The 27462-nt window shown below is 39.4% G+C and overlaps 1 protein-coding gene across 13 annotated transcripts in view; it reads right to left on the bottom strand.

The window, feature by feature from the left end:
• The window catches only part of BBX (BBX high mobility group box domain containing), a 299562-nt gene that overhangs the window by 16427 nt on the left and 255673 nt on the right, over positions 1-27462 (bottom strand). For 12 of the 13 annotated variants that reach the window (XM_043448957.1, XM_043448958.1, XM_043448959.1 and 9 more), the window contains 5 exons: positions 19780-20785; positions 18634-18772; positions 15162-15310; positions 6739-6828; positions 5328-5387 (listed from right to left, as the gene is read on the bottom strand). In XM_043448957.1, the coding sequence (XP_043304892.1) occupies positions 5328-5387; positions 6739-6828; positions 15162-15310; positions 18634-18772; positions 19780-20785 (1444 nt within the window). The remainder of the gene's footprint in view (positions 1-5327; positions 5388-6738; positions 6829-15161; positions 15311-18633; positions 18773-19779; positions 20786-27462) is intronic. The other variant, XM_043448969.1, reaches the window with a different exon arrangement.

Below are 27462 nucleotides of genomic sequence, written 5' to 3'. Positions count from 1 at the left end.
TAAAGGAGGCAATGCCACCTCTCCAGACGCTGTCTTCTCTAAACCACTGTCAGATCAAAAAGTAATCACAGGGCCTGTAGATCATCCACATCAGAAAAAGGCATCTGGGACTTCGCTGGTGGTCCAGTGGTTAAGAATCTGCCCTCTGATGCAAGGGATGTGGGTTCTATCCCCGGTCAGGGAACTAGATCCTACAGGCCACGGGGCAACGAAGTCCATGTGCTGCAACCTGAGAGGCCCAAGGGCTGCAATGAAGAGCTTGCAGGCCAGTTAAGACCCAACACAGGCAAGTTAGAAAATCTTTTTTTTTTTTTAAAGAAAAAACTTCAATATAAAAAAAAGGCATGGAATGTGATCCTCCTGTAGTTAAGAGGAAAAGGGCAGAGTGAGTCTGTCCCATGCTCTGACCCATGGGTGACCCCAAGAACATCTTGTCTTCTCTGGTGGCCTAGACCGATGATGGTCTTCAGGGTCAGTGCTGAGGGAGAACCCTCTCCTAACACAGAAGAACTGGGGAAGGCAGGTAAGGCTAAGTCAAAGATGTACAGCTGAAGTTTGAACAATGCAAGTTTGAAATACACAGGTCCTCTTATAAGAGGATATTTTTGCATAAATCCGTCCTACAGTACTACATGGTCCATGGCTGGTTTAGTCTGCAGACGCGAAGCTGCTCATACGGAGGGCCTCGATGGCTAGCTGTAAAGTCACATGTGAATTTTTGACTGAGGGGGTGAAATGACTCACTTTGTTCAAGAGCCAACTGCAGCTGTCTGGGACAGAACAGCAGATCTGAGTCCAGCAACATTAACAAAGAGAAACTTCTTTTATCATCCTCTCCAACTAGCTGGTTAAAGGATCTCAGGCAGGAACCCTGAACACATGTAGCAACTGTGGCCTACTGGGACACAATCTATCTAGGTTTACATACACGGTCCTCCCCACCAACCTGCAAGATTCACAACAAAGGCTTAGTGGGGCAAGAAAATTAATCAACAGAAACCTCAATTAAACAGTCAGGAGACCAGAAGGGGGAGCTCTCAAGCCTTGTGATGATCGTAGAGCCCAACAGGAAGAAAGACCTCTCTTTCCTGGCAGGGACTCACACAATGAAAAGCCACACATTTGATTTACCATAGACCTCCCAATTCCAGTTTCTTTCCCCCTCTATAAAACTCTCCTTCCTTTGACATATGGGGGCTTGCACACCCCAAAGTTAAATTCTCCACTGATCCAGAATATACTCCGAGTATATTCTGGCAGTCTGTTAGTTTCAGGTCAACAGTGGCGAGGAACAGGAAACGAAGAAAGCACAGAGGGAACAGCCCAAAGATGTGGATCGAGACAGCAAGGCTGCTCCTTTCCCCTGCCCGCTCCGTCCCCCGGCCCCGCCCCAGACCCCTGTGCTAAACTAGTGGAAATGTGAGAAAAGGAAGGTTTTGTCCTCTAAAAACAAATCAGTCATTTTCCCTTTGGGCTTGTAACCAAACACACAAACCCACCCAAGCACTGCGAAACAAGTCCACAGAGCTGCTTTTTACACCCCACAATAATCGTAACACGCTTCGAGCATAACATGTGAGAGTGATGATGTGAACACGCTGATCCCTGCAGTGACGTTAGGAATGTGGCCAAAAGAGACTGTCTTGTTTTCCAAACTCTGCTCCCAAAAGGTAGAGTGAGTTTCTTGGTGAAGCAGCGTCGCACTTGTACTGTTGCCCCAGGAGGCTGTTAAAATGCTCCAGAGTCATTAACTCACATGCCAATTACAGGAGTCACGCGTGCACTGAAATTATTATAGCCACGTCTGGACTCTCACGGCCATGGGTTAATCTCCACGAGCTGAAAATGCAGTCAAAAGCTAAACGGAACACAGGAGTCAAATGAATGAGCCTTATCTAAGACCCTAGGGACTCTGCTGAAGTTAGAAAGCTACTACTCTGAACTTACGATGAGAGATCAAGTTAGCCTGACTGTGTAGATATTTCAAAAATCTAACGGTAAACTAGACTTTTCTTTCCTGCAATTACATTTATATATTGCAAAGAAACTAATTTTATGGAGATACCTCGTCTGAGATTTCTTTTTTTTCTTATGAAAGATAGCATTTATAATTCCAGCAAATAAGGGCTACCCAGATATGCCTGAAAAATCTAAAACGTAGTGGTCAGAGCGCTTTGGTACTGGTTTCTTCCCTTCCTGCTTACACTGGCCAGGCTTCAGTTCCTTATCAGGTATTTGAAGCTGATAAGGTCTCCTTAAATTGACTGGAGCTGCTGTTAAGATTCATTTATACAAAAAGTATATGTGAAAACCCTCTGGAAACATAAAACAATATTAAGTAGTAATCATCCCCATCAATATTATTACAGTGTGAAACCTCTAGCTTGAGCAGGAACATATGACACGGTAACTTAGTGGAAAGATAAACACAGCAGCAGGGGGAGGTCATCTTGGTTTTTTGAACATTTTACCTTGAATTCTAGCCTACAGGCAAATCTTTTTTTTAAATGATCTGCAAGTTTAATAAGTGGTTCAGCAATTTTGAATTTTAAAAGCATGGGGAAATGGCTTATAAATTATATGCTTAGCATTTAAACCTCAGATACGACTACTAAACCCCTGAAAATTTCTGATATTTTAGGGGAGAAAATTCATGGTCAATTATACTCAGGATGGTGTAAAGTAAAGGATAGTGAACTTTAAGTCATCCATTTTAACAGAGTCAGAAGCAGCTAACAGCTGCATACGTAGCCTCAGTGGAATCAATATTTCATTTATAGGCATCTGTTACAAACTTCTAACGTCTGTCTAACCTTTGCCCAGGATAGCCTACACGTGCTACACACTGTCCTGATTATGGTTTCCTTTTTCTGTCCTCATATAGCTATAATCTCCAAGATAAAGTTTTAACAAGGAATGACGTGGACACATATCACACAGTCACCACCTGAACAATAAAATGGAGGGGTTGGTATAAAAATAAACAACAAAAAGTCACTTTAAATTACTGGTTAATTCCCAGGGCTCAAACTGATTCCTTTCTGTCTGGCTACGTAAAATGAATTTGCACTCTACGCTAAAAGATGTGTAATTTTCAGTGCCTATTCTCCAAAGTTTCGTTCCATACACATTAATAATAAATATAATTAAATATCAAAGATAATAAATATTTCCAACTAAACCCTTTCGACTGCCTAGAAGATTCAAAATTAATTTACATCTCCCCCGTCCAAATGGCAGAAAATTAGGGCTTCAGAATATGGTATTTTCAGCATTATACCACTCACTAAAGGTACCACAATAATAAAATCATCAAGTGTTAGAGGGGAAATGAAATGTACAGTTCATGTATTACTGTGCCTTCTCATTTATGCCACCCCTAAACACACATATCCTACAATAGAGAACAAATGTGGAGAGTGAATCCTATGAGGTTAAAGGGTCAGTCCTCCGGGAAACCACGCATTAGTGGCAGGTCTGAGACTAGGAATCAGGTCCCCTAATTCCTACCTGCTCGCTCTTTTACCACCCTGCACATGCTGTGATACCTCCTTTTAGATGAGGTAGGGTTTTCATTGTTTTAAAATTAAAATATTTAGAACAGCATCATGTCAAGAAAAGAGTAATATTGTCCTAAATGCCTCTTGCAGATTCCTCTGATAGTTCATCAGTGCCTTACATTTATCAAATCTGTGCAGAACATATTTTTAAAATACACAAGTATGAATGTCTATCAATCTAGGGATGTTAGGGTTTAACGCTGAGAGTGGCACAACAATCCATGTTTTCTTCGCCAGCCAAGTGCAGAAATGATACTCTACAGAGGCTGGGAATGTGAAGGAATAAGTCAGAAAGGAGACGTATTGCTGGCGTTTTCTCTAAAAGCAAAATGACATAAAAGCAGACATGCAGTTCATGTGACGTGTGCCAATCAAACAACAAAAGTTAATGTTAACAATGAACTCAAATTTGAATATTTTTGACAAATATCTTTAAAACATGAGTGTTTTTCATAAATGACTTAGGTCACATGTGTATTTCAATTTTTTCTCTTTCAACAAAGGAATGAGAGTGTAATCCTTGATTCCTTTGGGAATCAAGAGACATGGAGTTGCTCATCAAGTTCCCCTTCGTAGCCATAAGTAAATAAACCAAAGGGGTAGATCAAAGGATGATCACGAAGATCTCTCCTAGTTTTCAAATGAAGTGACTCCTCATGACACGTTGGAAAAATGTTTGGCTCTTTAAAAATATCTAAATGGAAAAAGAGCATCAGTGGGAAGCGTGGACACATGGCTCTTTACCCACCGCAAAATCATCATTTACCTGTAAGTTCAATACTTAAGAGGAATTAGATAAAGTCACAAATAAAGATGACTGTGGGAAATTTGAAATAAAATCTGCACCTCTAACATTTACCAGTCACTATGGGGCTTTTCTTTGGCTACCAAAAGCCGCAGGGACATTCCCTTTGATCACAGTCAAGAGGAAGTGGGCAGTGGGCTGGGGAGGAGGACCAGGTCAGGAATCCCTTCTGCAGGGCTCCCACATCCAGAAGAGCCCTGTGCGGCTCTGTCTGACTTCCCAAGAGCATCCTCTCGCAACGTGAACTGCAACACTGAATATATCCAGGTTTGAAACCTCTAATTTGGGACTTCCCTGGTGGCCCAGTGGTTAAGAATCTGCCTTGCAATGCAAGGGACACAGGCTCAATTCCTGGTCGAGAAACTAAGACCCCACATGCCACGGAGCAACTAAACCGCACACCAGCGCATGCCGCAACTAAAAACCCCAGGCAGCCGAATTAAAAACAAAAAACCCTCTCATTTCTGGTTATTGTGGTTAAAAATCCCCCTTTCACAAATTAAACTCCACAGGACACACAGCCTGACCATCAGTAGGATAAAATTTTGTCACTTTTGAATTGGTTCATAGTGCTTTTCAGATCTAATATATTCCTTCCACTTTTCTATCTATTCATTAATTTTTTAGAGTTTGATATTGAACTCCAACTAAAAATCTTAATTTATCTACTTAAAAAATAATTGTAATACCTAGTGGAACTATATATAACTTTGTTCTGTTTTTTCCAGGTCTCTGGTAATAGTGTTATCATATTTTCATAATTTAAAAGACTCAAAAAAGCAAAAAAAAAAAAAAACTATCAATTTTGATTTGAAAATTAAAAATAGCTCAAAATTAAAAAATAACAGGTTTAATGCTGTTGCTTAATTCTGTATAAACTGATGTCTTTTTAAATCTACAAAAATTACGCCATTTCCAACACATTCTACCTGAAACGATACAATGAATGTTGCTTCTTTTACCTTCTGTAGGGTGAATGGCATCCAAGAAGAGTTGCTTGCTTGACCATTTATCCCCACTTCCTAAAAGCAGTAACAGAAAAGGAGAGTAAGCCTCTACTCCTAGTACAGACACACACACTATAAAAATAAGACAATCCACAAAACCACCTCAATAAAAAAGCGTTATGACACAAACAAATAGAATTTTACTTCAACTATTGAATTCTCAAAACTACATTTGCCAACTAATTAGGCCATATCAGAAAAGCATTAAAAGTAAACAAATTTGCATTTTATAAAACACATTGTTGGATAATTTCTATGACTTTAATCGAGATTAACCTAGAGATTGGTTACAAGATAAAAGCTGACATTTTACCTAAAGAGAGGTATTTCTCCACTGAAAGCAGAGAATAAATACCAACATAGAAAACAAAACTAAGAGGCTGAAATGCAGGTGAAAATAGAACCCAAATTAAGTAAAAGGTCACACACAGGAACACTCAGGCATGTACGTCCACACACGGAAGACAGCTGCATTTAAAGCCTCATTCCATAAACACGAGGGACTCCACATCGGGCCATGCAAGTAGGATGCAAATGGGCATCGGATGAGTAGGCTCATGGCAGCCACGACACTGACATGCAGGAGATGCAGAGAAAGACGGACTCCCAGGACATGTGGTTGTACTGAACCAGAAGGGGACATCTGTCTTCTGTGTCAGAGAACAGAGGCCTGAACTGAAGAGAGGGAAGTCTGCAGATGAGCCCTGAAGAGGCTCAAGGGCCCATCCAGATCGTGGCCATGACACCGACGCTCAGAGGAAAGGGAGGGCGGAGTGCGTACGTCTCTCACGCCCTCTGGAAATAATGGTTATGTGACTGAAGGAGGTGGCAAGCGCCTGACAAGCTAAGTATACAGACAGAAAAAAGGAGAGACAGGTTACGACGTAGGAGTGGAATCCCCCTTGACAAGGATCCTCAAGTGTCTGAGAAAGTGCAGAAACCGTGGGACTCTCATATGAATATGAAACTGGGAAGATTTTAGGAAGCAGGAAATGTGGTCCTGCTTTGACGGCTGCCAAACATGAGAAAAACGGGAACAGTCAAAGAAAATGAGTGGAGAAGAGCTCATGAAGACTAAATTTAAAAATGTACCAAATACAAATAAAAAAAGGCAGTTTTAGGATTCATATGGAACTCTGAAACTAGAGACAAATAAGGGATTTGAGTACAGAAGTGGAAAAGATCCCTCTTTGCAATTAGCTGCAGAGTCTAGAAATAATGAATGTGCCTGCATCGGAGCTGATGACATTGAAGCAAGCAGAGGGGGGGGGTGAAGGCCAAGACGGTGCAGTGAAGCGTCACTCAAAGACGAATCCACAACGGAGGTGGCCGAGAAGTCTTAATGGAGCATGGAAGGCACCAATACCTTTTTCCGGAACATTAGGCTTCTCCTTTTTGTGCTTATATTTGCTGACAATTTTGTGGAATAAGTTCTTTTTCTGAGACTGGAAAGGACCTACAGACAATATTAATATAAATATATTTAAAATTTACAATGCTTCATAAAAAAAAATACTGCGTGTCTCTAAACAATTACACCCTCCCCCAACTTGTGGAATAAGCAAACTGATTCACAAAGAAATGTCATCTTGCATCTTTTCTCATCCAACTCGTGCTTAGCCCCCTTCCCTAGATTTACTGAAAAACCAGTGAGATTTTCCTTAGAAATGTATATACCAGAAGTCTCCATTAGGGCTGGGACTCCCTCAGCAGGAACTGCAGATGTAGGGACTATAGCAGACCACAGCCACAAATGGATGTACATATGCAGTCTGCAATAAACAGAAGATTTTACTTTAGATTCCTCACTATCACGAAGGCAAGGATGACACGGGCATTTCGTCTCTCCTAAGAAACTGATCTTCACAAGGACAGCACTTTGAGGATGACTTTCAGGTCGGCCTGATAGCATTAGATAGCTTTCCACCCTATTCTGAGGATATACTAGGAAGAAAAGATTGATTTAAAAATAGAAAAATACTTGTCAAGACATTTTTGTGGAGGGTGGCAGGGGGAGGGGAGTAGGGAATGGGCAGAAGTCTCAAACTGCATCTTAGTTTTGCTCAGATAAAGAAAAGAGACTTGGGATTTTTCAGTCACCATCAGAAATGGCAACAATTTCAGCACTGACCTCCCCAAAGCAGGTTGCTTTCTACACTTTGATGATATTCCTATGTGAAACTGACAATCATTTTACATAACTTGTTTCCTCACGTGTAAATGGGGATAATAACAGTGCCTAACTCACAGGGTTGAAGTGAGGACTTTAAAACTAGAAGCTCGCTAAGCCGCTCCCGCTGCATCCACCCACCTACCAGATCCGCACCCACGCGCCCTGTCTTTCTGCCAGAGGCAACTATCTGTGCTCCTATCTAAAGTATGCCATTAAATGGTTTTTATGTTCACAGGTATTTGCAGCCGTCATCAATTTGAGGACATTTTCACCACCTCAAAAATAAACCTCATGTCCATTTAGCTACTACACCCCTCCCTGCATCTATATTCTCTGTATCCCTAAGTGCCCTGGCTAGAACCTCCACTTCAATGTTGAATAGAAATGGTGAGAGTGGACATCCTTGTCTTATTCCCTGTCTCAGGGGGAAAGCACTCAATCTTTCACCAGTAAGCATAATGCGGGTTGCAAAGTTTTCTTTCTTTCTTTTCTTTTATGTCTTTTATCAGATTTTTAAGTTCCCTTCTGAGTTTGTTGGCTGTTATCATGAAAAGGCGCTGAATTTTGTCACGTGCTCTTTCTACATCTACTGAGATGATCCTGTGGATTTTTCGTTGTCCTTGTCCTACTGCTACGGTGTATTACATCAACTGGATTTTTGGATGTTAAACCGACCTTGCATTCCTGGCGTAAAACACCAGGTGATTACAGTATATAATTCTTACATGGATTCAGCCTATTGGCATTTTGTTAAGGATTTCTGTGCCTACATGTGTTAGAGAGAGTGGTCTGCAGTTTTGGATTTTCTTGTCTGTATGATATGTTTGTCTAGTTTTGACATTTGGGTAATACTGGCTTCTTAGAAAGAGTTGGGAAGTGTTCCCTCCTCTTCTAATGTTATGGGCAAGCTTCTGAAAAACTGGTATTAATTATTTAAACACTTGGAAGAATTCAGTAGTAAAGCCATCTGGGTCTAGTACTTTTTTGATTACTAAATTCAATCTTTATACTAGTTATAGGTCTATTCACATTGTGTATTTCTTAAGCCAGTTTCAGTAGTTTGTGTTTTTCTAGTAACTGCCCATTTCATGTAGGTTGCCTAACTTATCACCGTACAATTATTCATAGTATTCCTTTTTAATCCTTTCCATTTTTGTGAGGTTGGTAATAATGATCCCTATTTCACTTGTTTTCTTTTTTTCTTGGTCAGTCTAGTTAAATGTGTCTCAAGTTTGTTTTTGTATTCAAAGAATTAGCTTTTGGTTTTAATGACTTTTCTCCATTATTTTCCTTTTCTTTATTTAATTAATTTCATTTCATTAATCCCCTCTCTAATCTTTATTATTTCCTTTCTTTTACTTTTAGGTTAAGTTTGTTCTGCTAACAGTGTCTCAAGACAGGCTAGGTTATTGATTTGATACCTTTCTTCTTTTTTAGTACATGAATTTATACCTATAAACTTCCCTCTAAGTAATGCTTTAGCTGTACCTAAAAATTTCAGCATGCTATACTTTCATTTTGTTCATCTCAGAGTATTTTCATATTTGCCTACTGATTTCTTGTTTGACTCACTGGTTATTTAGACTGTGTTGTTTAATTTCCACTTACTTTTGGGTTTTCTGAATTTTCTCCTGCGGTTAATTTTTACTTTCATTCCACTGCAGTTAGAAAACGTAATTTCAATTATTTCAATCCCTTTTGTTAAATGTCCCAGCATACTGTGTGTTCTGGAGACTGTTCCATGTATACCTGAGAAGCGTGCATATGATGCTATTGCTGCGTGGAGCATTCTGTATATGTCGTTGGGTCTAGCTGCTGCACAGTGTTCAAGTCTTCTCCTTCGTTGATCTTTGACCTAGTTCTATCAAACCTGTTCTTTTTTCCACATTACTGCTCACCTTCTGAAACATTGTTTAGACTGGTTTACTGTCTGGCACCCCCACTATAACGCAGCCTCCATGGCAGCAGGGCTCTTTGTTTTCATTCAGAGATATATTCTACACGCATAGCATGGTGCTTAACACGTGACTGACTTTCAACAATACTGTTGCATGAATAAATAAAGCTCTTAAAACACTGGATGCATAAATAAAGAGTTCAAGAAATGACAGCTGTTGCTATTATTACTGATAACATAAAGGTTTACAAGTGATCTCTGAGGACTATGCCAAGTCATCCTTCTAAATAACCAATAACAAATATTCTGAATTGGGTGGTAGTGGCTTGAAATGGAAACAGAAAACTTTTTTGGGGTTGGGGGGAAGTGAATGAAAAGGGAAAGAAGATAAATTTAACAAATAAAGACAATATATCATGTGGATGATACACACTAATATTACAGGTACTCTTTATAGCCCATTTGCCATCATTCATAGGTATTTTATACAATCCAGGAAACTGTAGGCTGGTGCACATGAAGGACAGATGCACGGGCAATCACGGAAAGCAGAAGCAGAAGAAAGCAGAAGCAGAAGAAAGCAGAAAGCAGAAAAACAACTCTGAGACTTCTCTGGATCATAAGGATCCTAGTGATCCTCATGCAGTGATCCAACCCACCGGAAGATAATCTAATAACAAAAAGGTGCCGGCTCACAGGGAGAGTGATTCTTGTTCATCACCATCTATGAGGACAATGGGATCAGGAAATGGTTCACAGAAACAAACTGATTTCATGTATGGAATGGGTTAAGCAAGAAGAAAAGAATACATATTTTCAGACCCAACCATACTCGGAGAAACCTAAAACATATAATTTAAGGACAAAACTTAATATAGAGCTTGTCAATTTTAACATAAAAAGAGAACATCCAGGGAGGTTTAGTACCCAGAAGAGCTTCCGTAAAGTTATATTTTTAAACAGCCTTGCTGTCAGCCATCCTGGACTATAAAACAAATCTAAGCACACGACAAGTTCAAATAAAAAGGAAAGTGACAAACTTGAAGGAGTTTGATATGAGGATAAGATACAAGGATATTACTGAAAAGCAGCAACTTTAGTCAAGAAGGGAACAATGTGACTCCTGTCTACCAGTACGGAATACATGTTTGCTATTTTGTTCAAGGAAAATAAAGTCAAAATTTGTAATATATAGCACATATACTACTATTTTTCCTTAATTTTAATTAACATAGAAATGCCCAAGGAGGCAAAAGAAGGTAGGAAGTCAAAAACAGAGAAGAGAATTGAGAAGGAATCTTCCAGAAAGCAAACAGGTGGCAACTGTCTTTCCGTGAACCACCATCTCGTTACCATGCCATCTCCTTCTCCCATCTTCCTACCAAACCTCTTCAAAGACTGTTGGTACCAGTTTCCACTTCCTTATGCCAAAAATCACCTGTTGCTGGCATATAAACTAGCTTAGGACTTCACTAACATTTTTGGGCAGGGTGGCCTGCATTTTGAAGGTATCAGTTTCTTTTGCACCCCAACTTCACAGCTGGGTAAAAAATAGCAAAGACAAACTATAATCTGAGCGGGTAGGAGGGGTGCCATAGAGACACGGATAATAACTTTTCAAAACATGAATGTTGTTCATGGTTTGCTGAAAAACGGACATGTTTTAGCTGAGAAGTGTAGTGACACAGAGCCCTTTGAGTATTAGTATGGTAAGACACTTTTTCAAGATCAGCAGGTGAGGTGGATTAAGAGAACCTTGGTTTGGAGAACTGCTTGCTTTAGGAAACAAGTGTTAGGCGTTACTTGAATGGTGGTGACAATGTCCAGCTTCTATAGTTTCATGTGTTTAAGCTATAAAAAGAGCAGAGGTTTTATCCTAAGACAAGGCTGTCATTTTGGTAATGAACACGTAAGTAATGAAGGGCCAATGAAACAGTCAATTCCTTTGTAATAATTTATAGCAAAGTGGCTACTGGACATATGAATCTGTGGACTGGAATAAGTTCAAGTAAATGAGACACAATCAAGTTAGGATTCATTGAGGAGGCGGCACCTTATTGGGCTAGACATGCATGCCTTGTTAAAAAAACTCAGGATTATATTAGGCATATCTTTTATACCTGCAAATTTGTGCTGTCACCATGCTTCAGAAAATGTCTGGGGACAGGGAAGACTCTCAAATAGCTACAGGGCAAGAAACAAGAGTTCTGCCCAACCTGGAAGCTCTCACTTTCTGATGGGAAAGGGATGGCCTGATTTTCATCACATCTCAGCTCTTGAACACTATTAACATGGTCAGGTCAGCTCAATCCCAAACAGGGGATTCTGTCTTCTATCTCTAACATTGTAAACCTGCTTCTTTTATTTCCATTGTGATTTTCAAAAATTTCAAATTCTTTAACAGTGGAAATTTGAATCTTGCAGAGTAAGTGTAAATTAGAAAAACATGAGAAAGACCAACAGTATGTGTGTTAATAGGCTAAAAAACAATGTGAGAAGATAAAAGAGATAAGGAAGGAGAAATTGAGTCAAGGGTCAAGCTTGGGCATAATTTAAACACTCCAAATTGAACTCAATTAACTTTTTCTTCATGACCCTACTTGCTTGAAAATTACTATTTTACAGAGCACTCTGACTTCTGATACTTTTGTAAAAAGTGCTTCACACATTAACAGTATACTTAAAATAATGTGTCAAAACAAATCTCCTAAGCTACAATTAAATTTAGATTTATAATTCAAAGCTTTCATTTGAATATATACAAGTAACTGTGTGAGATAAACCAGAAAACACTATAAAGATGGGCTACTGCAGCTGACCTGCATTGTGAATGCGATAGATAACTTCTTGGATAATCTTAGAAGCAAAGGGAGATTCTATGCCTAAAACATCTATATACTAAGCCTACTATAACGTAGCCTGGACCTTGTTGGAGGAAGGTAGACCCATTACATACACAGCAGAGACAGTAGAGGGGATGATGGAAAAGGGAAAGACCACTTGGAAATACAGATATAAATAAGAAGACCATTGGAAAAATAGAAGTATAAACCCAACTAGGTCCTATGATCTTGAGGTATGTAACTATATAAATGCATACATAAATATTTCTTCTAGAAATTACATTTCATAAAAATTCTATATGTTTTATATAACCTGGAGTAGCTAAAAAAAAAAGAAATACCTAGTATAAGGTAGGGAAAAATATAATAATAAATGCTGAATAACAAATACAGGAGAAAATAAAATACAGACAAATGTTGTTGGAGAAAAAATGAGGTTTCCTATGAAAACATGCTCCTTTACTGAAGAATTACTGATCTCACTCACAATGTTTGCTTTGAACAATTCATTATGCAAAAATGCAAAGGGTCTAGACTCTAAGAAAACAATCTCCTCTATCCTCTAAAGATCAGGCAATTACAGCACAGCTGGTATGATAATTTCATTAATAACTTGTAGGATAGTACACTGGCGCTGCTAATGCCAAATTATAATCAACTACAAATACTACTTCTTTAGTTTGCTAAATAGAGAATATATTATTTCTGTTTTAATTGCATTTTGCTCCACAAGTTGGAACGAGCAAAATCTAAGGTCTTGACAGCCTTCCTATCTATGCAATTACTGGTACACTGTGTTAAGAACCAGGGACTTTGTGGCTTGAGAGGCATAACAGAAGAGTTAAGATGATATTGTATGAAGTATAATCCAAAGCTCCAAAAAAGCTATTTCACATCAAAAGAAACACTGTTAATCTCAGCTGGGAGAGGAAAACATATAACAGACAACCAACACCCAAGAGAAGGTCTCATGAAAATAGATCCTAACTTCAGAGCTTTATAGCTTTACAAAAATAAATCTATCGTTACAGCCCCTGATAGATAATTCAGCCAACTTCAGAGCTCTGAAATGAATGTCTCCAACTGCAAGGAGTGGAGGAAGAGCATATGTCATGCACATCAATCAGTTAAGTTCCATTTTATTAGTCTGTCAGGTATTTATCAGCAACTTTAAATCCAAGAATTGCGGGGGTTCACGGTACCTGGCATCTTTGGGCTCATGAACTGCTTTGCCTATTCCTAGATATCTCCAGGGCACAAGGACTGTCATTTCCCTCGGTAATCCATTATGGTGCTCAGCTACCTACCTGTCAACAGCCTGCTTTATTTCTTTCCTACCTATCTTGGAAGATCTCAAAACAACCTTATTTTATTTTCTCAGATGAGCAAACCTGGTGATGCAATATTTCTTTTTCAGTTCTTTATTTATCAGACTTGTTTTTATTAACCACAGCGGAAAAACTGAGCTAATTCTAAAATCACTTTTACATTCCTTCCCACCTTTCATCACGAAGGGGGAATTTTCCTCACCTTTTCAGATCCACCCTGAGATACAGGTCTTCTTGTTGTTTCAGCTTCAGTGTACAGTGGGGGTTTTAGATCTTGATGGAGAAAGGTTTAGGTTTCTTCATAGATATAATTTTTCCCTAGACATATATACCTTCTGGACTCCCCCAAATCCATGAAATTATATACACTCGTTACTATTTATCTTTGATCATTATCCATGATTGCTAGATTTTAGCAAGATTTTTGCAAAGATATATATCATTTTCTACCTATCCATTCATCTATTCATTCAGCTAAATATACACAAAAAGGGAAGTATTCTGAATTGCCACAGAGCAAGCAATAGGTTGCCTCTTTTACAGGGTAATCATGAGAACTCTGCCGTCAAATCCTGCTCAGAATTTGATGCTGGAAACAACAAACCCCGACACTAGTTCTTCATCTCTTGTTCACTACCCCTACTGGAGAGCTACCGTAAAATGAAGTTTTTCACCTCTGTGTGGAAAACTAAAGGTATACTTACTTGCCTACCAACTTCCAGGCCTAAAGTAAACTCAGAAGAGGAGCTGTGCACTGGGAGCAGTACTGTGGCTTTGTGTAGGACAGTTCTTCATTGTACTTGAGTGTCCTGCACAGGTTAGGATGTTTAGAACTCTAGCCTCTGCCATACACATGTGCCAGGGGTTGTGACCACTGAAAACGCACACCCCACTCTTTAAAACCCCTCTAATGAACTGCAGTGCTGGCCCTCATGAGTGCTGAGACTCCCCAACCCCGAAGCCACACTGACAATTTAAAAATATTCCCTGATGTACAAAGAGGAGAATCTGATATTCTTGAAAAAGAATATGTACATAGCACTTCCCCAAATTTAATAAAACCAATAAAAATTATATTGCCAAAGTATTATGGGGAGTTTTCTCTTCATTTGGTTGAACTGCCAGTTAAGAATGGAATCTCCTTATTAGGTGAATGGAAGGATTTCACTGCCCCAAAGTCCAGCCTGGTGCAGACACACAGAGAAACAGATGAACTGGGCTCAGCCAACGGTTCCTGCTCAAGAAAAGCTCAACATTCCCAATCTGAATTCTGGAGACAAGAAGGTCAAAGACCGTGTGTAATTAAGACCTGCATACTTAAGGGCAAATGTATAGGTTGAGATGCCCAAGGATGAAGGCTGAAGAGGCTTAGGAAGAAGAGGAGAGACAGAAGAGTAAGGCAGGAACCAAGATAACCCTAGAAAGGAACCGAAATTCCAACTTGCTGCTGCCTCAACTGCAAACCCAAGTACATATCTAAAGGGAGCTGCAGACAGAAGAGGCTTCAGAGTCTGACCACGCTGCAGGAAGGTATGGCATACATCTAACCTTTGCTGGTTTTAGTCGGTTCTGCAGACATATTTCCAGTCTTTTTCTTTTTCCTTGGGACAGGTACACATTTCCGGTCAAATGTAACAGGACTATACTGAGGGAGGCTGTTGAATTTCTTTTCAAATTCTTCATCCAGCTTTGTTGAGCTAATGAAAGAGGGGAGGGGAGAGACTCAATCAGCACACGATGTAAATGTTTAAAAAGAAAACTTTTTAGAAATGCTTGAGATTTACCAACACAGGTTTTTTAGTAAACTCACATGACAGGTTATGTTATTACCTTAGAAAAGTAGAAGCATTATAAAAAATAGCAGAGTATTACTGAAGTGGAGAATTTGCTGTTTTTTCCATTGGCACAGGAATTTTTTATTAGGTTCAACACAAAACATATTCCATCCAAGTTTTTCATTCTAAAGATTCTCATGTATATGTGTGTGTGTGTGTGTATACACACATACATATAGGCAAGCTTATTTATAGAAATTAGTAATTTATATTGATAACTTCATAAACTTAATTTAAAAAAATTACTGACTAATTTGTGTGCATGCTAAGCTGCTCAGTCGTGTCTGACCCTATAGACCGTAGCCTGTTAGGCTCCTCTGTCCATGGGATTCTCCAGGCAAGAATACTGGAGTGGGTTGCTGTGCCCTCCTCCAGGGGATCTCTCTGAAGCAGGGATAGAACCCTCATCTCTTCTTGCCTCCTGCATTGGCAAGTGAGGTCTTTATCACCAGTGCCATGCAGGAAGCCCACTGACTAGTTCAGTACTTGATTAAAACACACATTTACCTGGAGAGTCCCGTGGACTGAGGAGCCTGGTGGGCTATAGTCCATGCGGTCACAAAGAGTCAGACACGACTGAGCGACTAACACACAAAGAAGATATAAACAAGTATTCTGAAGATTCGAAAAAAAATTCTGGACAGTTGACCAGGATGAAGACAAAACATTCAAAGAGACAAGTAAAGCCGGTTTTCCAAGTACACACCAGCAGAGAGGCAACATGACTTTAACGCAAACCACAAACGACTCTAGAAAGGCCACCAGCAAAGCTGGGAAGTCCGAGGACTGCTGCTGACTGCCTCTACGTGGCCCCACAGCTATGGCGGTGTGCCTGCTGGAAGCCGGGCTGGCTGCCGGCTTTCATTTATAGTGAGATTTATTAGCTAAGATGCAACCCAAACAGATGGGAGAAGCTGCAGGGGAACTGCTGTGCTTGGGAGATGGAAAATGGGAAGGGAGCAGCTTTGAGTACCGATTCACCAGAAGCTATCGCGTTAGGCTGCTGCCTGAGAAGTGTACTTGAGGTGTGTTCACCTAAGACTCTTTTCTCAGTCTTGGAGGAATGTATGAGAATGGGAAGCACAAATAGGACAGTCAGACGATCATCAGAAAGGCCGCCCTGAAAAAGGCCATCACCAAGTTCTAACAAAGCAGTGAAAGGTGATGGCTTGCGGGTGATGCTCCTCCCTTAGTGACAGCGTCTTTTCTCATTTCAGTTAATAAACTATAGATATTATCTGATACTAATCAGTTGTTGTCAGAAAGCTATTGATAAGACGTGAATTTTTTAGATACTCGGGATAACCAAAAGAGAAATATGAAAATGCAAGCTATAACTCCTTAGGTCCCTTGGGACTTTCCCCCACCTTTTTCCACCTAGAATAATTACCTATGTTTTTCTTAAAGAAGTCTATAAAAGTAGAACTGCCAATACAGAGTGAATTTTCTTTGGCTACAGGTAACTAAACAGCACATTTTCTGTGATAAAAAGGTTTAAAATACTCATTTAGAAATCTCAGAGAAGATTGACAGTTGTGGAATTTTTCACTGCTCATGAACTATGCTGGCATGTTCCAAATAAAACAAGCCCAGATAATCTGGTTCTGACAGGCCGGTATTTAAGGGAGGGAGAGGGGGAAAGACCAGAGTTGTACCACTGATTTAGCCTGTAGAAAATCACACCCCCAGTTAAACACATGTGGCTTCCTAAGCAACAATGAAAACAAAAACACCCCAATCTCTTTTCAGGAATAGATTTCCAAAAGACTGTTTGACTTTTCTTGTTCCTCGGAGAAGACTGGTAAAAACATTCAGGAGTTTCTAACAGAAGCAGCAGAGAACTTTCTGCTGGGGAGCCTTCAGGCCTGCTTTATTTGTTCCCTTGGGCTTTCACACTGTCTGCAGTAAGACCTCTACCTCTCTCGGCGTGTAGACCTACAGGACACTGGTAATTCCAGAAGATAAGAGAGAACTGGCTCGGACACTCAATTGTCACTTTTTAAGAAAATCCTGCAAATACTTCTGTGCTTGACAGTGACAAATGTGAGGATTTTCATGTCACTCTTTAAGCATAATGTCGGCAAAATAATCTGAACTTTGGACTTCTAAAAATATTAGAACAAAATATATAAAGTTATAAATATATCATCTCAATATAAATAATATTGAAGAATCATTCTCATGGGAAATACTTTGCACCCTCCCACTGTGTAATGAGGACCTGAAGATTAACCAGACCTGAAAGCACTGTAATGTCCAGTTGACAAAATACATTACCCCACAAAAAGAAATGCAAATATTTATGGATAAAACAAATATAATACTCCTAATGCATGAAATCTGCATACCTTTAACATACTTATGAAAAAATATGGAAAGTATATTAAAATGTACTTATTTCTATTCAGAGTATTCTTTTCAAATTCGGCTAATGAGAAAGCTAAAGGACAGCACGGCTGACTATACAGTGCTTTCTTTTCTCACCATATAAAGTACCGCATCGCCTATCAAATGCTTTATGTTAAGCTTGGCATTAGGAGTCTGTCTTACATAATAAAAAATAAAATAGTTCTTAATTATTTTACCTCAATGTATGCTCCTTCTTGATGCTTCATTTTAATACATAAATAATTGCTGAATATTCTCTATATTGAGAGAATATTCTACCTAATATTTTTACCTTAGAGCATTAGAACATGGTTTAAGCAAAACAAGATTAGAGGTAGGAACATAATTTTATGTATATTCTCAGCTGCCATTATTTTATAAATGTGTGCATAACCTTTACAAATATTATATGAAGTACACAGAGTATATAAAATCAGCGAAGTATAAACGTGATATTCATCGTAAACTTCAGATTAGAACTACATCTTGGCGCTATGAAAGGATTTACAATGTCACATCACTAATACAAGGTGGACCTCAATCGAAACTCAGGCCTAAGTCTACAATCTACACATTTTGTACCATAATTAAAACATGAAAGACACTATTGCTCACACACCATGCTAGCAGCAGGAATCACATGATGATCTGTATTTCTTCACGAGTTCACTAAGACCACAGTAAGGGCTGACTGAATACTCAAAGCATAAGCTGTTAGTGATTTGTTTGCCTTGGAAACATAATACCACTGCACGTGCGGTCTGTGCCACATGGCTGACGTGCCCACAGGCGCTTACCCGAGGACAGAGTCTTCCTTTCCCTTTGTCTTCTTCAACTTCTTGCTTCCACTGGTCCCACTCTGGCTAAACGTCCAGCTTTCTTCATTCCAACACCCTTCATGATCAGACGAGTTTCCTTTTCCTGAGCTTCGTTTCCCTAAGGAAATTCAAAAGAGTGTGCTTGGCATATTGGGGCGGAAAGAAAATCATCTTCATTGCTTCACAAATGACCTCTTGACCCCTTAGGTACTATTTGCATGATGCTATTTGTTAACTATTTCAGAGAACTCAGGACGACCTTCAATAACAGAATATGTAAAAAAGGAACTTACAGACTGAGATCCACAGTCTCACAACTCAACAGGTGCTACTTGACTCAGGAGAAAGACTAACTACTATTTACTTTTCCATTACAGAATTAGCCTGAGGTGTGGGAGCCCTTTACTGCTGCACATTATTAATTCTAATTTCCCCAACACTCAGTGGAATGACCTCCCTGGGGCAAAATGTACCCTTAAGGATCTCCATTCAGGATTTGTGAGACTTATTTTCACACATATCTATGGCTGGAATTTAGTTTGGCAAGAGGCAGTCCCCCAGTCAGATACTATATTTTAAAACAGATAAATGTATATGAAACACTTTATGGAATAAAGGAATACACATTAACTAGTTTCTGGAACTGTTGTATTTTAAAGAGCTATTCACTTCAATTACAGTTCTGATTATCTAGCGGGGAGGCCTAGATAAATTTCTTGTTTCTAGAGTCTACAGGTCAAGATTCTGTCAAACATACCTGCGTGATTCTGAAAATTATTTCCATCAGTTAAAAACTAGACTAAGAGCTCTACACATGCAATGCTGATCCTTCAAAACAAAAAGTCAGCCGACACCAGTAAAAAGGAAAAAGATGGGATTAACTTAGAACACTTATATTCTGAGAATTACATCTGAAATGAATAGAAACGTTCCTCTATGGTGCTAAAACATACGGTAAAATGACAAATGTCTATAATCTATAAACCACAAAGACTCATACGAATCTAAGATACTATTTTGATACTAAAAGGTTCTTTACTGCGGTCTTAATTGCTTTTCAATACCTCTAAGGGAGGAATTCTGCTAGGCTTCCAGGTTCTTTTCAGATTTTGAGAAGTCGCTTACCTCTGTCAACATTAGCTCGCAGAGAGGTGAGCATGCCCTCAGACACCAGGGTTTTATAAAGAGCACCTTTGCAAGACCTCTCCGATTTCCGGGAGCCACAAGTCTCTATCTTTCTGTGGCAGTCACTGTCCTCAGGCTTGGCCTGTCCCGACAGGGTGGGTGGGAGCGCGTCCTCCGTGGGGGTCAACGGTTCTGCTTTTATACCCTCTGGCACCTCACCAGAAATGTTCTTGCTGGCAGAAATACTGATAAAATCTGGAGGTCTCGACTCTTTGGTGGGGTCTGAGGATTTCTCCTTCGCCATTTTCTTCTCTCTAGATTTTACTTTTTTCTTTGGTGGCTTGGCATCCAAAATACTCCCCTTTCCGCTGGAGGATGGGCGGACCTTCTTTCGAGGGGTATCTCCAAGCTTCTCGATGCCCCAGTCCCCCTTGGCCACAGCCTCAATGGTGTACATGACACTCTCAATATCTGACTCCGAGGACTGCCTCTTCTTGCAGGCCTTCTTGGGTGTGGATTTATCATTTCCGTGTCGATCCATTTTGTTTTTCTTCTTTTTCTTTTTTAGCTTCTCTGGTTTGCTTAGGGCTGTGGGATCCTCGATGATCATGATTCCATGAGGATGGCATATGTGGTCCTTTCTACTGGGAACATCGCTTATTATTATCTTGCTACTGGCAGAGTAGGAAAAATCAGGGAAGTGACCACATTTTTGATCTTCCTCTAATTCTTCCTTTTTAATTTCTTTGGGAGCTTCCATTTTTATACCGATTATGTCATCCATTCGCAGCTCCTCAAAATTTCTTATTTCCTTAGAATCTCTTACATTTTCCTTAGCTGGTTTTTCAAATTCTGCTTCTTTCTGTAACCTGGCTTCATCCATTTTCTCCATTTTTGTGTCTCTTTCTTCCTTTCCCTTCTCCAATTCTTTAATTCTTCCACCATCTAATTCTTTCGCTCTAATCTTTGATTCTTCCATTTTCACCCCCTCTGATGCCAGGCACATCTAAACAGTTAAACACAATGAGAATAAAACACATTATTCTATACCTGAAATTACCTTAAGCTTTTAAATTGCATCCTTTTAAAAAAACAATCAAAACAAACTTCAAACTTTACAATAACAAGTCCACTTCTGCAAAACCAACTTATTCAAATTAATAAAAGTTTTATAATATATTCATTCAGCTCTGGAGGAACATACACTCAAATCGTCATTTTCCAGTTTCTGATGGAGCTTTTTGTATGAAAATGAGACTTGGTAAAAGGAGGGGGGAAGCCAGAGTTGTAAGACCTGAGCTTGAGTCCCAGTTTTGCTCCTTGCTAATTCTGTTCCTAGAAGGAGTCATTTCAGCCCCTAGTCCTCTGCTGCCTTTGTGAGATGAAAATGATGATGATAGTTATCTCAGAGGGTCCCGTGAGGTGTAAGTGAGATGATGCGTGCACGGCAGTGCTTAGTAAATCACCCCCAAACTCTATTCAGATATTTACCTTTTCTTTTTCTCTTGGGGAAATATGAGGGAAATAGCAACAATTTCTACCTAACCACCTGAAATTAGAAATTATAAGATGAAAGCTCTGAAAAATAAGTAGTGGGTTGCTTTCTTTAAAAAACTTGTTAGCAAACTTGATCTGATCCGAACTTACATGGCTGTAAATTCTGACCAGAACTATAATGAAAATGCTTTGCATTGCTAATTCACCTCAGCGTGACTATGCATATTTTGGCTACCAAATCTCCATGAATTTGAATATATACTGGAGGAATGAACGGCATACTGTAAGATACATATACTATATCACTTTCCCTAAAATTTGAAAATTTTTGAGTATCAAAACAGATCTGGCAGCAATTCGGTTAGTTTTTAAACTCCCCAAATTTCACATATAGGACATTAAAGGAGAATGTTGCCATCTTCCTCCCCAGCAGCTCTAGGTACTTTGAAACTGCAATCTGAAGCTATTTTCTAAAAAAGGAAATTATAGTTCATTGTAAAATTCATCTTCAATACCTCGGTTTTCACTCAGAAACACTCCCTGTGAGATGCCCAGGTGCCAGGCCTAATGGAGGGCACTAAAGGTATAAGGATCAATAACGCCCGTCCCATGTGGTCCTGGCAGCCTCCACCCCAGCCCCCCAGCACCTCTGAGGAATTCCTCACAGTGACAAGGCTGATGAGGCCAGAGCAGCACAGGGATTCTTAGCCATTACTCATTGCATCTCCTCGGCACTGACTGTCAATTTAGAGGGAAAAGACTATTAGGGCATGCTGAGCCCCCACATCAAGTACCTGAGTAGGAAACGAAACTGTTTTAAAAGAAAAATCACCATTTTATGGAGTGGCAAGTTGCCAGAGATTGTTAACAGCTATAAAGGTTTCATTTTTTAAAGTATCCATTTTAAAATGGATAATACATTGAATTAAACATCAGATACTATTTCGCCTCATTTTTTTCCCTTAGTAATTTCAGGGCATCTCAAATCTTTCCATGAGAATTATAGTATGATTAATAAATCTGGGAAAAAACTGGTGAAAAGGCTGGGGGAAGGTAGACAGTGTGAGGTTTCTTTAAAGAAATGAGGTGACGAGAGTACCCAGTCCTTTAGGATCATTCACAGGAAAGTTCTGAAATACTACAAATTCACAACAGAGCTGTCTTTTTCAGGAAATCAGTTAACTTTTAGGCCTCAGCAAACAGTTACGAAGACTGAGAAGTTCCCTTTATTAAACCCAACCAGAAAAAAAAATCAAAGCAAAACGTTAAATTAATTCTGAAATACTGATACATCTCATCTTCCCTCTGTGCTTCTCTCTCAGGGGAGATCTGCTGTTTCTGTTTCAATTTTGAAATAATTTTTATTTTCCTTTCTCAAACATACTAGTCCTTCCTGAATCTAACTGTCCCATATGGGGAAAGACACTATGCTAGTTCTGGCAAGGCGGCTAGAAAGGCATCAAGGTAAATTTTACAGTTTTCAAGCACGATCACTCTGGTGGCCTTTAATAAGTCATTTCAGGGACCTTTGCCACACAGGCCTTGATTTTCACAGTGGTGAACCAATGGCTTGCATTTGTACAGGTTCATCTTAGCAAACCCAATAACACTTTGCAAACTATTCTCAGCTTCAATATATTTCAGAATGATGCTCCTCATCACCCCTGATAGGATTCTATAGCTAGGAATGAAATGGAACAAATGCAGACATTCACTCTGGGGACATATTCCAGGAAATAGCATAATATTTCTTGGGAATGTAATTACACTGAGCATAGTCAAGCTTTACTTCCTTGTTTCAGGCTCTTAAAAGTTTTTTCATAAATAGAGCACGCTAATTCTAAATTACAAGAAAAACAATTATATGGCTGGAAGTTAAATTATAACAATAGAACAAATAACTACAAATCACAAATCTCACTAACCAAAACCCAAAACACACAGAAATCAGACTCTCAGAGTTGAGTGTTGATCTAGACTTATCTAATTATCTAATGTTATCTAATTTAACATTCTTCCTAGTATAGAAATTCATTTTACTAAAATACCTGAGAATGAAAATCTTTTGGCACAAAGACAGTGACCATATTAGAGGGCAATAAGGGCAATTCTGTTTGAAATTTTTAAATATTGAGCAAAAATCTTAGTCCTGGTTGTTCCCTGAAGCCACTTAAATCAATTCACTCCTCCTCTCGTGTGACAGACCTTCAAATCCTAGAAGACAGACTTTATGCTCCCATGAGTCTCTCTCCCCCTGGCAAACTGCTCATAATATGTAAAGGCTTCCTGGCCTTTTAAAATTTGGGTCCCTTTTATCTAGATGCAGTATGGTCATCGTGAAGTGAGAATAGACTTTATTGAAATAAACTGTGTGAGCGTCGTACTTGCCCAAGGCCACACAGTGAGCTACTGAGCTTATACTTAAATCCATATGAGGATAAAGGCTGAGAAATGCTAACAGTATATCCTCCAGTGAGCTGTTGTGAGGCAAAAATAAATGAATATGTGCAAATAAAACTCGCAAATAACGTTAAGTCTGGAAAACACTCATCTTTCTTAGATTAAGTTCCTAGCTATCCTGTAATACTCCAGGTGAAAAGTGAGACTATTTGTCAGTTGATATCAACCCTAATCTTCTAATGGGAACTAAAGATGAACTTGCCCCACTGTTGTTTTTTTTAAAAAACAGGTCAAACTTCTGGCTTGTATTAGGTTTGTAGTTAATTAAAATTCTGGACTACCCACATACTATGCTGGGGAGCTTGGTCTTTGTCATTCAATATGCTTATATTTTTTGTACCTAGATGCAAGATTTTTCACTTTTCCTTACAAAGTACATCCTTTCAAAATCTGAGTTAAATTACCTTTCAGTTTGGTCTTATACATATATTTGATAAAGTTGCTTTTTTTATTTTGGTCCAAATCTTTGGTAATAATGTTGAGTAGGACATGGCCAAAGACACAGCCTTCTGACAAACCTTTAGAGCCCTTTCATCAGGTTGATTTTGAACATTAATAAACTTTCGCAACCTAAGAATGTTTAACAGTCCACTCTAAATTCCTCCCATTCTGTTTACAAGGACATCGTAAGATGACCTGTCAGAAGTTTTGCTGAAATCTGGACACAGTATGTCGACTGCATTCTCTCAGCCTATTTTTAAGCTTAGGAAACAGAAAATGAGGGTGGCTTGGGCAGCAGTCAGGGACTAAGGACACCAACAGACACAACGGAAGGCATTTCTAGGCGAGGGAATTTATGGCTTGGAATGAATTGATTACACAGGTTATGAAGACCTGGAATACCCAAACAGGAGGTGGCGAGGTCACCTAGGGACTAGCAACAGCGGGAAGCCACGGCAGGACAAATGGGGGAAGGAGCGCTGTGCAGCCCAAGGGCTAGGTCCTTGGTGGCAGATGGGCCCATGGTGGGCCAAGCTCCCAGGAGCTGGATACCTGAGAGAGACGTTGCCTTTGCTTACCCCGCCCCTTCCCACCCCTTCCCTGCATCCCAGACGCTTTTTTCCTCCCATCCCATAATTTTTCTGCCAGGGTCTCCCACTGGCTGAATCCAGGCAGAAATCAGGGGACACAGGTACCCAGGAAAGGGAGTCTGCGGCCACTTGGGATATAAGCCAGCATACAAGGCACAGAGATCCTGGGAACACACATTAGACAGTAAGTTTGGAGGCGGGTAGGTGGGGAGACTTCCAATAATTCCCAGTTTTCATCTTCTTTTTTATGAGTTCAAATATGATTAGAAATAATTTTCAAAAGTTTCTAGGAAATAGCAGTCTATATTTTCACATGACATCAACAGCTATGGATTTAGTACCTCTTAGAAGACGTAAAAGAGTTGGACATGCCTTAGCGACTCAACAACAAACAAAAAACCAAAGAAGATGCCACCACTCCTAGACGTGAGCAAGTTCTGTTACTGAGAGGCAGTTTCAAAAGGCAGGGATTCTAGAGCCAGACTGTCCGTGACCAAGGACTGGCTCTGTCACCAGCTAGTCCCTTTCCTAAGCTTTCTGTGCCTCAATTTCCTAATCTCTAGAATGTGGACATTAATACAGTGCTTGCCTTAGCGATACTGAGGGCTTCAGCGAACTGCACATGTAGAGTACTTAAGTTGGTGTCCAAGCACTGAGCAAGAATAATGCACGGTGACAACCACCCCTTTGGGGGCTAATGCCATGTAGGATAAATGCTGCCTATTATTAGTAGTAATATTCGTACTGGTCTCATTAATAGCACATCATGGCCCTGGCAGACCAACTGCTCCAATTTTTCATTCTAGGGTTGAACGACTCTATACCATGGGGAAAACCGTATATAACACTAGATTCAGGAAGATCTTAAATCAATTATCTTTCAAGAAGCATCTCTTACTAAAGATATAATCAAGCTCAGTTCCCTTTTGGGTACAAGCGTCATTTAGTGACATCTACTTTGGGGTGTATATGTAACACTTCAGAGGGACTCAGGAAAGCGCAAACCAATGACATTATATACACATATGCAAGGATGTGCACACAGTGGACACAGAAGAACATAAATCAACGTGAACTCAAGTGAATAAAACTGCACAGGATTAATGTCTGTTATTAATTAGCTCATCTGCCCTTAGTAGAGGGTTGGTTGTTAATCAGGACTTGAAACAGACCATGCCTTAGTAAATGACAATTTATTCTTCTATTATTGCTTTAAATAGAACAATAACCTTCTTTAAAAGTGAGAATGGAAAATCATCTGCAGGACACCTGCTGTATGGCACCCCCACAGCTGTCCTCAAAGAAGTTAAAATGATAATGTTTTAAATCAAATGCTGGTCGTAAATATTTGATATCTACTGTATATTCCCTCAGGGATTATTCTATTTTTAATAACTGTAACTCGGAGTGGGGGGGGCACAAAATATATCCTGTTCACCTTTGTCTTCTCCTCCAAGAATATCCTAGTAGCTTTCAAAATGAAGGCATTCAAAAGATAATTGTGTTGGATTGAATGGTTCATTAGTTCCGAGGTGAATGGTGAACCTAAAATGCATTCTGACTGATACCGGGAAGGAGTCTACAAAAAACAATGCTAATCACGACCACGCTGCGGCTCGGCCCGGACCACGGCCACTGTCCTTAGTTACGGTTCCCAGGGGCACCCGTGAAGATCACTCACCAGTATTTTAACTTTACCTCTGACAACTGAAAATACACTGAGATTTATTACTGTTTTGTATAGTCAGAGTGGCCTGATAGTGATGTGCTAGAAGAAATGTAACTCACTGCCCCCAACAAACAAAAACCATCATGCTGAAACCTAGATCCTTTGAAAGTACATGCTGGACAGACACGTAAAAATCTACCCTCTTCAAAATGACTGCAGAGGAAAAAAATAAAGACATTGAAATCTCTATAAAGATAAAATGGAGGGTTTTTTTTTTGTATTCCTGAGTTTAGAGAGGCTATCATCTTCAGTTCAGGTAAGACCACACCTTAGGCTCGGGGACTGTTATTGGGGAGTTGCTTTAAAGACATAGTAAATCTGTGCTACAGCAAACTTTTACCTCCTCAAATCAAAGACGTTTCAAAATGTATTCCTTTCGACAAATGTTAAGATAGATTCATTTATTAATGTGTCCTGCTTTAAAAGACTGAGTGAAATAGCCAGTGAAAAATAATTAATCATGTGCACTAGATAAGAAATAATACCAAAGAAGAGGATGCCCTGAACTAGTACAAAGAAATGGGTACGGAGTTCCAAAATATACCATATTATTTCCGTCTTAATTATATTTTGTCTTTCGTTGTCTGTTATCAAGGAGCCAGCTCAATTAAAAACAAGGCAGTGTGAAAACAGACCCACTAATCAAGAAGTTTCAATTTCCAAATTTCCGCTTTTTAGTACAAAACAAATGCTTTGCAGCCAAGGTATGTTTACAGTGACTTTATACTGGCTTATTATTTGCCAAAACAACGTAGACATAACCCCAGGATGACACTCAGCAGTATTTTTCCAAGATGTGCTTCCCTCCCATAATTACATAGAACCAGGATGTTTTTGCCATAAAAATATACTGGCTGATGGTTTCACAGAATAAAGAATAGTATCACTGCTAAGAAAATTCAATTTTCTGTATTATAAAAGATAACTGGTCACACAACAGTGGTCTCAGTGTCTCTCAACACTAAA

The sequence above is a fragment of the Cervus canadensis genome, chromosome 27 (assembly GCF_019320065.1).
Source record: "Cervus canadensis isolate Bull #8, Minnesota chromosome 27, ASM1932006v1, whole genome shotgun sequence".
Taxonomy (NCBI): domain Eukaryota; kingdom Metazoa; phylum Chordata; class Mammalia; order Artiodactyla; family Cervidae; genus Cervus; species Cervus canadensis.
The sequence above is the reverse complement of the archived record's forward strand: the minus strand, read 5'-3'. Positions and strand labels throughout refer to the sequence as shown.